Source organism: Danio rerio, chromosome 9 (genome assembly GCF_049306965.1).
Source record: "Danio rerio strain Tuebingen ecotype United States chromosome 9, GRCz12tu, whole genome shotgun sequence".
NCBI lineage: Eukaryota > Metazoa > Chordata > Actinopteri > Cypriniformes > Danionidae > Danio > Danio rerio.
In genome coordinates, this window is record NC_133184.1 from 50,441,544 (window position 1) to 50,455,580 (window position 14,037).

At 36.0% G+C, this 14,037-nt stretch overlaps 1 protein-coding gene across 8 annotated transcripts in view; it reads left to right on the forward strand.

The window, feature by feature from the left end:
* Positions 1-14,037, forward strand: part of lrp2a (low density lipoprotein receptor-related protein 2a) — a 273,263-nt gene that overhangs the window by 183,913 nt on the left and 75,313 nt on the right. For all 8 annotated transcript variants that reach the window (NM_001194987.2, XM_068223457.2, XM_068223459.2 and 5 more), the window contains 6 exon segments: positions 1,506-1,637; positions 2,164-2,365; positions 4,821-5,116; positions 7,591-8,257; positions 12,085-12,255; positions 13,810-14,033. In NM_001194987.2, the coding sequence (NP_001181916.2) occupies positions 1,506-1,637; positions 2,164-2,365; positions 4,821-5,116; positions 7,591-8,257; positions 12,085-12,255; positions 13,810-14,033 (1,692 nt within the window).

The window sequence follows — 14,037 nt, forward strand, 5'->3', positions numbered from 1 at the left end:
TTGTCGCTATGAGTTAAGAAGCTAATGCTAACTTGTCATGTTTGTCAAGCTCGATAAAGAGTAAACTCCAGCACCAGGGACTTTCAGTTCATTACTTAAAAATGGAACAAAAGTAGGATTCTGTAGTGCTTTACCCTGCTGTTGAACTCTCCTCCTCCTCATCCCTGTCTTTGAGGTGTCAAACTCTACATCCGTGTGTGAGAGAGACCGTGCTTACTCCACTTCGCGCTGAACTAAAGTGTTTTTTAACATAATCAAATGTCTCTCGTCGCGCGACACAATGAATTTGCTAGGTTAATATAGGACAGAACACATCAGGGGGTTAAATTAACCCAAGTAATTGGGTTATTCATTTAAACCCCACACATGGATTGCTTTTTCTACCCAATAATTGTTTTTTTTTTACTTTAATAATTATTATTAATTTAATAATTTATAATATAATTTTATTAAATGAATAAGTTATATTTTTAGATGTAATTTTTAGATTTCTTTTAAAATCAATAACCACATGATAAACTAAACACACACACAGACAGACACACACACACACACACACACACACACACACACAGAACCACATACACAAATACAGAATCACACACTCACACACACAGAACCACATACATACTGAAACACACACACACACACACACACACACACACACACACACACACATACACAGAAACACATAAACAAATATAGAATTACACACACAGAACTACGCACAAACACACACAGAACCACATACACAAATACAGAAACACACACACACACTCACAGAGAAACACACACACACACACAGAGAAACACATAAACAAATACAGAATTACACACACAGAACTATGCACAAACACACACACACAGACACAGAGAGAGAGATAGAGAGAGAGAGAATTACACAAATACAGAATTACACACACACAAACAGAAATATGCACAAGCAAACAAACACACACACACACACACACACACACACACACACACACACACACACACACACACACACACACACACACAAACATACACAAATACAGAATCACACACACAAACATACACAAATACAGAATCACACACACACACACACACACACACACAAACACAGTGCTCCATTCTTAAATTTTTTCTCTCTCACACCTCTCTCTCTTTCTTTCTCTCTCTCTTTCTCTCTTTCTCTCTCTCTCTCTCTCTCACTGTCATTCACACACACAAATACTCCTCCATCATCCTTGTCTCACACACACACACACACACACACACACACACACACACACACACTCCCCATCCTCTCTCCTTTGTCCCGTTAATCACAGCACCCCTCGGTGTCTTTTGTTCAGTCAGAACGCTACAGACAGGAATGCCGCTCTTCTCCCAGAGTTCCCGCACTGATGATGCAGTTTAAATGTGTGTGTGTGGGTGTTTGTGTTTGTGTGAGCTGTGAGACATGGCCCTGCAGCGGCTGGCTCTTGTTCTGCTGCTTGACTCACTGTTTGTGTTCTCCACAGCCTCTCTGGTGAGGACCTGCAACTCTGAGCAGTTTCGCTGCGATGACGGACGCTGCATCGCCTCCTCCTGGATCTGTGATGGAGACAACGACTGCGGAGACATGAGCGACGAGGACCAGAGACACAACTGTGGTCAGTAGTGATTGTGCCCAACTCACTTGAGGCCTCTTTTCTCTCTAAAATCTCCACTAGGGCGGTTTGTTTATTGATTGACAGCTTTGAGAAACTGTACGGTCCACAAATTAGTCTGCAACAGTAAGCCGAGACCCCTTAAAAAAGGGGTAATTTTTCCTGCTATTGCAAATGAATCTAGCAGCAGCATTTTGGATCAACTGAAGGCGAGAAATTTGTAATTTTGAAATGCAACAGGAAAGTGAATTGCAGTAGTCTACCTGTGACGTAAAATAGCGTAATCAAAACAAAGGGATCAAGGATTCAAAACAAAGTATCCTACAAAACAACAGCATATCTTTTCTAACGCTATTTATGATTCCTAGCAGGCTTATGATTTCTTATAATGCTGCCTTGGGAGGCCTCTCATAAGGCTTACTACAAAGCTCACAGCCATGCAGTTATTTTACACTGATTTGATCATGAATGTGGTAAAGAAATGTGTGATTTATAACTCCGGCCTGATGTTTTTGTGTCCACTGTTCAGCGAACCGCACGTGCTCAGCTCAGGAGTTCACCTGTGTGAATAACAGGCCTCCTCAGAGGAAGTGTATCCCGCGGGACTGGGTGTGTGACGGAGATGCTGACTGTTCAGACGCCTTCGATGAGCACCAGAACTGCACCCGCAGGTCCTGCTCCACCAATGAGTTCACCTGCAACAACGGCCTCTGCATCCGCAGCTCATACAGGTCAGAGAGCCATTCAGAGCTAACAATAAATAAATAAATAAATAAATAAATAAATAAATAATATAATATAATATACGCAGATGCATTGAATGAGATGACAACCTCAATTATTTTTCTAAATAAATGCACTGAGCTAAAATTACTTATTTTTACTTTTTGTTTTTACATAAATTGAGCAAAAAATAAATATTTTTTTACATCAGTAACTTGAGCAAAAGAGGCATATTTTTATTGTTTTAATAAATGCATTGGATAAAAAAACTTTTATTTTTTACATATATAAATTGAGTAAAATATTCCTTTCAAAATTGTTTTTATGAATGCATTGAGCAAAAAAAAAAAAATATTTGTATTTTTTTACATAAATAAATTTAGCAGAAGAGACTTATTTTTATTGTTTTAATAAATGTACTGAGCAAAAGAGACTTATTTAATTTTTTTAATAAATACATTGAGCAAAAGAGACAAATTTTTGTAGTTTTTAATAAATGCATTGAGTAAAAAAGACATTTTAATTTTTTAATAAATAAATTGAGCAAAAGAGACTTTGTTATTGGTTTAGTAAAAGCATTGAACAAAAAGACTTATTTTTTGCAGTAGTAAATTGAGCAAAAAAGACGTATTTTACTAATTTTTTTTGATGCATTGGGCAAATAAGACTTGTTTTTAATTTTTACATAAATAAATTTAGCAAAATATTCCTTTTAAAATTTGTGTTAATGAATGCATTGTACAAAAAAGAGTTATTTGTATTTTTACATAAAGTGAGCAAAAAATACATATTTTATTGTTTTAATATATGCACTGAGCAAAAGAGACTTATTTAATTTTTTTTATAAATAAATTGAGCAAAAGAGATATATTTTTATTGTTTTAATAAATGCATTGAGCAAAAGAGACTTTAAAAATAATAATAATAAATGAATTGAGTAATAGACTTGTTAGGTTTTTTTTATAAATGCATTGAGCAAAAAAATACGTATTTTTATTTTTTACATAAATTGAGCAAAAGAGACATATTTTTATTGCTTTAATAAATGCTTTGAACAAAATAGACTTAGATATATTTTTTAAATAAATAGATTGAGCAAAGGAGATTTATTTTTATTGTTTTAATAAATGCATTGAGCAAAAAAAAAATTTTTTTACATAAATTAAGCAGAAGAGACTTATTTTTATTGTTTTAATTATTGCATTGAACAAAAGAGACTTTTAAAAATAAATAAATTGAGCAAAAAAGACTTTTCATTGTTTAAATAAATGCATTGAGCAGAAATGGCATATTTCTATTTCTTTGCATAAATAAATTGAGCAAGAGACTTGTTTTTTTTGTTTTAATAAATGCATTTATAGAAGAGGCTTATTTTTTATCCTCTTCTGCCTAATGCATTTATTAAAGCAATAAAAAACTATAAAATATGAAAGATAATACAATGAAATAAAAAATAAACAATAAACATTAAAAACATATTTAAAATACTTATTTTTTAACGAAATTCTTTGAGCAGAAGAGACTTACTTAGGCTCAGTATTATGCTGTAGGATGAGCTCAGCAAATATTCTTATTCTTTAAATATTGTTTTAATGAATGATACATCTTTTTATGCTTAAATTGTCATTTAATTGAAATGCACAAATTATTTGCAAATATTGTTTTGTGTATTTTTATGAGAACATAATGACTACATAGCCATAAAAACATACAACATACAATGTGAATTATTATCCCTATTATCATTACAGCTACTATCTGTAGATGTGGTAGTAGTAGTAATTATCAACAGAAAATATATCTATTTTTATTTGAATTGTAATATTTTTAAATATACTTTCGTATTAGTTGGATTAGTTGACTTCACTTATACAATAGAGTATACATGTTGCCTTATACAACGCAGTGGCGCAGTAGGTAGTGCTGTCGCCTCACAGCAAGAAAGTCGCTGGGTTGCTGGTTCGATCCTCAGCTCAGTTGGCGTTTCTGTGTGGAGTTTGCATGTTCTCCCTGCATTCGTGTGGGTTTCCTCTGGGTGTTCCGGTTTCCCCCACAATCCAAAGACATGCGGTACAGGTGAATTGGGCAGGCTAAATTGTCCGTAGTGTATAAGTGTGTGTGAATGTGTGTGTGGATGTTTCCCAGAGATTGGTTGCGGCTGGAAGGGCATCTGCTGCGTAAAAATGTGCCGGATAAGTTAGCAGTTCATTCCGCTGTGGCGACCCCGGATTAATAAAGGGACTAGGCTGACAAGAAAATGAATGAATGAATGTTGCCTTGTAATTATTTAGTAAACAAACTATGGGCATAATTATAAAAGTTATGTTAGCAAAACTAGCAAAACCAACTTGTTGGTTTTAAGGCAACGGGTTTACTCACTATTTTTAAGTAAAGTAACTTATCACTTTTTTACAGTTTTCCGCTAATAATCATCATTTCTCCCATAATGCCCTGCTGCTTTAGGTGTGATCGGCGTAATGACTGTGGAGACAGCAGTGATGAGCAGGGCTGCACGTATCAGCCGTGTCAGCAGCATCAGTTCACCTGTCAGAACGGCCGCTGCATCTCCAGGGATTTCCTCTGTGATGGAGATAACGACTGCGGGGACGAGTCTGATGAGCTGGACCACCTGTGCAGGATGCCTGCGCCCACCTGCCCATCCGGACACTTCCGCTGCGACAACGGCAACTGTCTGCCACAGAGCCAAGTGTGTGACAGAAATGACGACTGCAGCGACAACAGCGACGAGAAGGGCTGCGGTGAGAACTACAGCATCTGTTATTTTGTCATCCCTGCTTCTTAAAGTCTCTTTCAACCAGTTGCTGAGACTTTTGTTTCAGTATGTTGATGTCCTTCCAACTGAAGTGGAGTATTGAGTTGGAGGCGGGGCTTCTTTTGCGAATCATTCTCTCAGAGCAAACTAACTGTAAAAGGGGTGTGGTCAATGTGCTTTTATACATTAAGGATGGGGGGTCAACTTTTTTCGGCAGTAGTTTGGGAATGCTTTAGTAAAATTTACCAATGTATTTAAATTACATCTAATTTATTATTCAAATTTAAACGTTTTCAGTGTTTTGAGAGATATTTAGTAACAATTTTAGAGGTTACTGTTGGTCAAGTTATACAATTTATGTGTCTAATTTTTTTAGGCTACATGCAGATATAAACATCTATTTTACAAGAAAGTTTTGTGAATACTAAAGATGTCTATTGGTGCTCTAGAACTGCCAGTTTCAGACTGTTGAATTAGATTTTTCCTAGCATTGATTGGCACATTAAGCATTCACAATGGTATAGGCCGTTATAGGGGGGATCAAATGTATATTTATATAATACAGTTTTTATTATTAATATTTAAGATACAGATCAGAGATCAGAGAAAGCTATTTCTTAAATAATAAAGGTCTGACCCCCCCATATATCATGTTTTGATGTCCTTCGGTGGAGATCAAGCATTAATTGGGGGTCAGTCGCCTCCCAAACCCCCCTGTAATTCGCACCCTGCAGTTTGCAACAATATATTCAAGTTACAACAGCATCTAACAAAATGAAGGATAGACAACAAACTTTATTGTGTTAGCCAAATGACCTTTTCCTCTTCAATCAGAGGCACTTTTACAATGCTTTTGTTCTTAAAAACTCAATTTTTAAGTCGAGTGCTCAAAAAAATTAAGTTGTTTCAGCTAGTTTTTAAAATTAAAATTCAAAACAAATCCAGTGTTATGTACTTAATAACATGCAAATTTTCAAGTTTAGAACCTCAAATCAATTAAGTAGCTGAAATTGTTTCATTTTTTGTTTGTTTTCAAATTTAGTGTTTATTTGGTTGCATTAAACAACAACATTGTTGTTTTCCAGTGATTTTTTATTTGTTTTAAACCACAGATTTTCATTGTTTTACAAAACAAAGACATGTACTGTTCCACCATGATGTCATATAAAATTCACTTTAATGTGAGATAGGACTAAAAAGGGGGTCATAAACGAATATTTTCTCAAATCAAATAAGTTGCGGCTCAGACCTGAAAATAGTATTTCATACGTCAGAACTTAACAACCAGATTATAATAATTTCTGAGGATCATGTGACATTAAAGGCTGGATGTAAATGATGCTGAAAATTCAGCTTGCAACAGTAAAACATATTTTAAACTACATTAAATTAGAAAAAAGTTTTTTTTAAATTGTAACCAAATTTCACCATATAACAGTTTTAAAATCTATTTTTAAAATAAATGATTAAATGCATTATGAGGAAAAAACAAACAAACATTTTTTTTAAAAGAATGAATTTAGCAAAACAAGACTTGAAAAAAACATTAAGTAAAATAGACCTATTTTTTTAAAATGATTGCATTGTGAGCAAAAAACAAAAAAACTAATTAAGACTTGTTATTGTTTTAATAAATACAATGTGTGAAAAAATTGTATTTTTATTTTTAAAAATAAAAATATTTTTTTGCTTACAATACAATAATTGAAATATTAATATATATATATATATATATATATATATATATATATATATATATATATATATATATATATATATATATATATAATTATTATTTTTTTGTTTACAATGCATTGTGTAAAATAGACTTATTTTATATTTCAATAATTGTACTTTGAGCAAAAAAGAATAATTTTTATTTTAAATAAATACAATAATCAAAATACACTTATTTAATTTTTTTATGATTCTATTTTGAGCAAAAATATTAATTTATATTTTTAAATGAATACAGTGAGCAAAACAGACTTCTTTTTATTTTTAAAATGATTTTATTTTGAACAAAAAAATATTTATTTTTATTTTTAAATGAATACAATAAGCAAAATAGACTTTTAAATACAAAAAAGAGGCTTATTTTAAATGTATAAATAAATGCGTTGAGCAAAAGTGACCAATTTGTTTTTTTAAATAAATGCATTGCACAAAAGACTTGTTTTTATTTATGTATAAATGCATTTTGAGCAAAAAAAATACTTATTTGAACAAAATAACCAATTCTTAATTTATGAATGAATGCATTAAACATAAGAGACTTTTTTTATTTTTTTATTTTTATTCCTATTGGATTTTCATTAATATATTGATTTTTACATAAAAGCATTCTTAGCAAACATAGTAGTGAACTGTACTGTGTTGTAGTGGACATTGCATGACAGCCACACAAAAATCCCCAGAACTCACTGTACTGTATGTATTTTTTCTCTCATGTCATCGCAGGCATCAACGAATGCACAGACCCATCAATGCACCACTGTGACCACAACTGCACCGACACACTGACCAGTTTCATCTGCACCTGTCGGCCCGGCTACCGCCTCATGTCTGACAACAAAACCTGCGACGACATCGACGAGTGCTCTGTCACACCCAGCGTCTGCAGTCAGGTCTGCGAAAACACCCTGGGCTCATACGTCTGCAAATGTGCTCCGGGATTCCTCCGTGAACCAGATGGTCACAGCTGCAGACAAAACAGCAACATCCACCCGTATTTAATCTTTAGCAACCGCTACTACCTGCGCAATCTGTCCACGGACGGAGAGGCCTATTCGCTCATCCTGCAGGGTCTGAGTAGCGTGGTGGCTCTGGATTTCGACCGCGTGGATAAACGCTTGTATTGGATCGATGTGAGCCGCAGAGTGCTGGAGCGGATGTTTTTTAACGGGACAGGCCGGGAGGCGGTGGTCAATGGGGTTCTGCATGGTGAAGGGCTGGCGGTCGACTGGATTGGGAGGAAGCTTTATTGGGTGGACAGTTTTCTGGATTGTCTGAAAGTGTCAGAGCTGGACGGACGCTTCGTGAGGAAGTTAGCTGAACACTGCGTCGATGATAATCACACATACTGCTTCCAAAATCCCAGAGCCGTCGTGCTGCATCCCAAATTTGGGTGAGTTTATCTGTGGGGGGAAACTGAAAGATTGGTGGGCATGTGCAATGTTTTACAGCGCTCCCACGCATCTTGAAGGTATTTAAGTTTCAGACATAGGGCCTGGAAAGTACCTGTTGTTGTCTATTTGAAGGAATACGTCAATAGAGCCGCCATTTTAGTACAGGGTAGCGCTCCTTTGAAATGAATGCAGGACCAAGTTGCAGTGTAGGACTGTGGCCATCCAGAGCCAGAGAATTACACATATATCTATGATCAGGAGTTTTCCCGGAGGTCAGTATGCACATTGTTTTTTTTAAATTACGCAACTTATAATTTTACATCACTTTTCTACATTGATGGATCAGTGATCGCACAGGCATTCCTGATAAAAAAGCTTGTGTTTGTGTGTATGGAAATGTACTATCCACCCTCCCTGTTAAGTTTGATCTAATCATGTCCTGAAACACATCTCCTCTCCTGCTTTCACTTCTCATACTGATGGAGAGAGCGGTTCATTTGTGAATGAATCTCCGTTAAGAACGACTCTTTCACTAGCCGACAATAATACAAGTTTCTGGCACCGCAGCATCTCATTGTCATATTTCTTTTGCATTGTTTGCTGATTTTATTTAACAAAACTAGCATAAGCCGAGTGTTTAGTGCGAGTTAGTGCTACTTCGCCTTATGGTGAATGCAGTAAGTGACTGTATTATCATCAATAACATGACCTGTTTAGCAGATAAGTTGAAAACATACAAAAACGTAAAAAACTAAATCTTACCTATGAAATGTTCTGCTTTTGTGCTTCATTTTCTTTGTTTGCTCATTACTACACACGTAGACAGCGCTAAAGTTCCGCTTCTTTACATAATAACACTGTCTTGTCTAGTGCGGTTGAATGACATTTGTCCTGGGAGCACTGTACAAATATGGTGGCGCTATTGATGCATTTAATTGATTCAATTTGGTCCTTTCGGTAGGACTAGCAAGGAGACTCTTAAAATGGTCGTGTTTGGTTTCCTCTCGCAACTGCCTGTTTATGCTGTCTACATATTAGACAGAACATTTTACGTAATTTACATTTTATTTGGGCAGAGTGACAGCGTGAGACAGAGCTGTACAGGGCTCAAAATTAGCTATTTTACTTGGTAGCACTTAAAAAATTTAGGAGCACCAACCAAAAATGAATGAGCACCACTGCATTGTATAATAATGAATTTATTGTATTTGACAACAATAACCAGACTGTAATAACTTATTGATATTTGCGCTAAAATTCCAAAATGAAAGTCTAATAATTTAAAAATAATGATGATGACAATAATACTAACAATGATTTACATTTCTTATGATCATTCTGAATTAAATGTGCTTAAATGTGAGTTATCTGCTATATAAAGTCATACTGTTACATTATGAAAAATAAATCTATGGTTTGCATTCAACAAAAATGAAGCATTGCATTAAACAAATAATATTTCTGCTACAAAACAAATATAATATATAACAAATATAAAAATATAATACATTTTTCATTTCAATGCTGAAAGCTGCAAAGCAGTCATCTGTAATAAAATAGCAAAATAATATGCATGTCAGGAAAGAACGAGCAAAAGAAAGGAAGTCTCACTTCTGCCACACTTTAAAAGTTTTGGTTTGGGTTTGTGTCATTGTAAATGCTCAGTCTCATTATGCTCTGATTTACATTTTTCTGTGTTTGTGGAAAAAAGCAGGCGAGTAATCTGACCCAATATTTAAGCAGGCAGAGCATTCCTTGACATGAGCCACAGTTTCACTTTAAACTTATTGGCGAGCTTCTTTGGCGATGATGTACTGTGTTAAATTCTACATTTAGCGGCCATTTGCGCTGAACAGGCAGTGAATGCAACGCATCGAGATTCGAGCCATTAAAACAGCTGATCCACTGAGTCTTTTAGCACTTTCTCCGAAAACACTCGATTGATCTCGGCTGGCGGATCAACATTCACAGCATGATCATTCTCATCAGCGCCATTATTTGTAACTTTGGGTGGGTTTGCAAACCTGTGTACTTTTCATCGCGTCTTCCTCAAATTTCAGCCGTTTGCATTACCCGCGGTCACAGAAACTTCGTCATCTGACAGCCTAAAGCCTTGAGTGATTGACAGCTAATACGAACCAATATAGCAGCAGGGAAGACCGATTTAGCAGGTTTTTAGAAAAAAAAAATCAACAGGTAGCACTACAACCATTATATGCATGCGCACAAATGCTCCTAAATATATTATAAGGGCGTATAGATTACATTTTGGGCGCTTGTGTGACCAAAATGGTCACAATTTCGAGCCCTTCATGCCGTTGTATAAATAAGATATTACATACGGCTATTTAGCTGTTTAAAAGTTGTGATCTGGCTCTATAAGAAAATAAAATTAACTTGACCTCAAGGGGGGCGAGGAAAGCCGTTGGGAGGGCGGGGCGCCCCCCTGTTATAATGAAAGGGGAAACACTGACATATCAATATTTCAGAATTTTCTGCATTCGAATATAACCAGTATTGAATTCAACAAATTCAACAAAGTTTAAAATTGCACTTTTTTTAATTACTCTGACATTATTAACGTAAATATTAAGTGAAGTTTATTTATAAACTAATTTGGAGAGGATTACATGCTTATGATTAGCCCACATTAGCTATCGTATGATTTTCTATCAGACAAATCCAAACGCACATAAGTATCCAGATTTCCTTACCTTATGCCTATTTCAAAGTAGTCGTGTCACAGATGTTTTTACACTGCTTGACTTTACAATTGGAAGAATTGCCAACGACTTTGTCCAAACTACGTCTCACACGTGAGAAGTGACATGGAAACAACGTGTCAAAGTCATGTGGTGTATTTTTTGTTATTAACCTCATAATGAGAAAGAAGCCTTTAGTGGGGTAGAAAATTTACTTATTTTTGCTCACCTGGGCTTTGAAGGGAATTAGCGATTTCTCCTCAAATTTTATTCTATTTCAACCCGGTTGTGGTATTGTTTAGATGACATGTCAAACAGACTCGGGTGCTCCTGCCAAATTTCCACTACGTTTTCCTCCATTTTTAGGGTCCAAATAAACTGAAAATGAGCGCTTTTAACTTCTTCCAAACCTCCTGCTGGCCTGCAGATACCCACACTAGTGGATGCAGCTCTCTCATTGGCTGTAGCTGATCTCTGATGTTATTTTTAATCAGAACACATTTCACGCGGCATGTTTTGGTTGCATGATCGGTGATTCTCTGAGATCCTGGCTGGGCCGGTTGGTGGTTCTGTGTGGAGTTTACATGTTCTCCCCATGTTGGCATGGGTTTTCTCTGGGTGCTCCGCTTTTCCCCACAGTCCAAACACATGCGCTTTATGTGAATTTAATAAATTAAACTAACCTTAGTGTATGAGTGTGTGTAAATGAGAGTGTATGGGTGTTTCCCAGTGCTGGATTGCAGCCGAAAGGGCTTTGTAAAACATGTGCCGGAATAGTTGTGCCTAATAAAAAAGCGACTAAGCTGAAGGAAAATGAATGAATGAATGAATTCTTAAGTACAGTAAGGACTTTCATAACACTACGTACTGTATGCTGGGATATAAATTACAAATGTGCTTTATCTAAAATGAAAGGTGCTTTAAAAAGTGCTTGAGAGTCCTGTTCATGAAAGAGTGGGAGCCCTGCTTTTAGTAGCGATTGTTTAGTAAGTGATATGATCATTAATACTTGTTTTAATTTTTTTTAATACTGTTTTAGGTTATGGGCTTGCCAATGTAATTTCAGCTTATCTGTTTTCATGTCTAATGTAATGTACTGTACATCTTATGTCCTCTTTGTGCAGGTATGTGTACTGGACTGACTGGGGAGAAAGAGCGTTCATTGGTCGTGTTGGAATGGATGGAAATAACAAGTCTGCCATCATCACTACCAAGATCGAGTGGCCAAATGGTCTGACTATCGACTACACCAACGACAAACTCTACTGGTCTGATGCTCATCTCAACTACATTGAGTAAGACTCGCTCAGGTTTATATTCTGGGTGATTTAGTTAAATTCAATTTATTTACATTGATTACATTGAATCTGACAATGACTTGGTTGTTGATTTGCATTTGTCTCTTCAAGTTGTCTTTTTGATCATTTTAAAACATGAAACATTATCTAAACCTTAAAGTTTTGATTATGATATTAATGTAAATTTTTGTATGAATTATAGAGAAAATTGATAAGAATGTAATACATTTCAGCGCCAATAACCTAGTGGTTAAGTGTGTCGACATATAGAACCATGGTGCTCAGTGACCTGATTCTCGGCTTGAGGTCCTTTGCTGACCCTTCCCCTCTCTCTGCTCCCAATACTTTCCTTTCTGTCCCCTCTACTGTCCTATCTCAATTAATGGTGAAGAAATGTAATTTAATACATTTATATTTTGTATGATATTTATATTTAAAGATGTATGTTAAGTTTATATTTATTAATTGAGTTGCATGTTTTTAAAGTTTTTATTATCACTATAGTGACAGACGGTTGGTTGATTGGTTGGTTGGTAGGTAGGTAGGTAGGTAGGTAGGTAGGTAGATAGATAGATAGGTAGGTAGGTAGGTAGGTAGGTAGGTTGGTTGGTTGGTTGGTTGGTTGGTTGGTAGGTAGGTAGGTAGGTAGGTAGGTGGGAAGGTAGGAAGGTAGGTAGGTAGATAGGGAGGTAGGTAGGTAGGTAGGTAGGTAGGTAGGTAGGTAGGTTGGTTGGTTGGTAGGTAGGTAGGTAGGTTGGTTGGTTGGTAGGTAGGTAGGTAGGTAGGTAGGTAGGTTGGTTGGTGGGTAGGTGGGAAGGTAGGAAGGTAGATAGGTAGATAGGGAGGTAGGAAGGTAGGTAAGTAGGTAGATAGGTAGGTAGATAGGTAGGTAGGTAGGTTGGTTGGTTGGTTGGTTGGTTGGTTGGTTGGTAGGTAGGTAGGTAGGTAGGTAGGAAGGTAGGTAGGTAGATAGGGAGGTAGAAAGGTAGGTTGGTTGGTTGGTTGGTTGGTTGGTTGGTAGGTAGGTAGGTAGGAAGGTAGGTAGGTAGATAGGTAAGTAGGTAGGTTGGTAGGTTGGTAGGTAGGTAGGTAGATAGGTTGGTAGGTTGGTTGGTCGGTTGGTTGGTTTTAGAAATGTTTCCCAGTACTGGGTTGCAGCTGTAAGGGCATCCGCTGCATAAAACATATGCTGGATAAGTTGGCGGCTCATTCCGCTGTGGTAACCCCAGATTAATAAAGGGACTAAGCTGAAAAGAAAATGAATGAATATATAGATATATTGTTATTATTGTAATTATTGTGTCATATATTATTATATACAAATAATAAGGAATCATTTTTCGGAGAAAATGATCTTCTGGATTCTTGATTCAATCAAACAATATTTAGTGTTTGCAAATCAAAAATCTAAATAAAAAAATGTTAATAAAAAAGTCTTCTATGTTGTGTATGGTTAAAGGGATTTTTTTTCAAGGTAATTTTTTTACAGACTTTTTATTTTTACATAATAAAATCATAATAACAAATTTTAAACTCTCTCTGTGTCCTTAGGTTCTCAGATCTGGATGGGCGTCACAGACACACTGTGTATGATGGTGTTCTGCCTCATCCGTTTGCCATCACAGTTTTCGAGGACACCCTTTACTGGACTGACTGGAACACTCGAACGGTGGAGAAGGGCAACAAATACAATGGCTCTGGACGTGAGATGCTGGTCAACACCACACACCGACCTTTCGACATCCACGTATGTCACCCTTACCGTCAGCCTATAGGTGA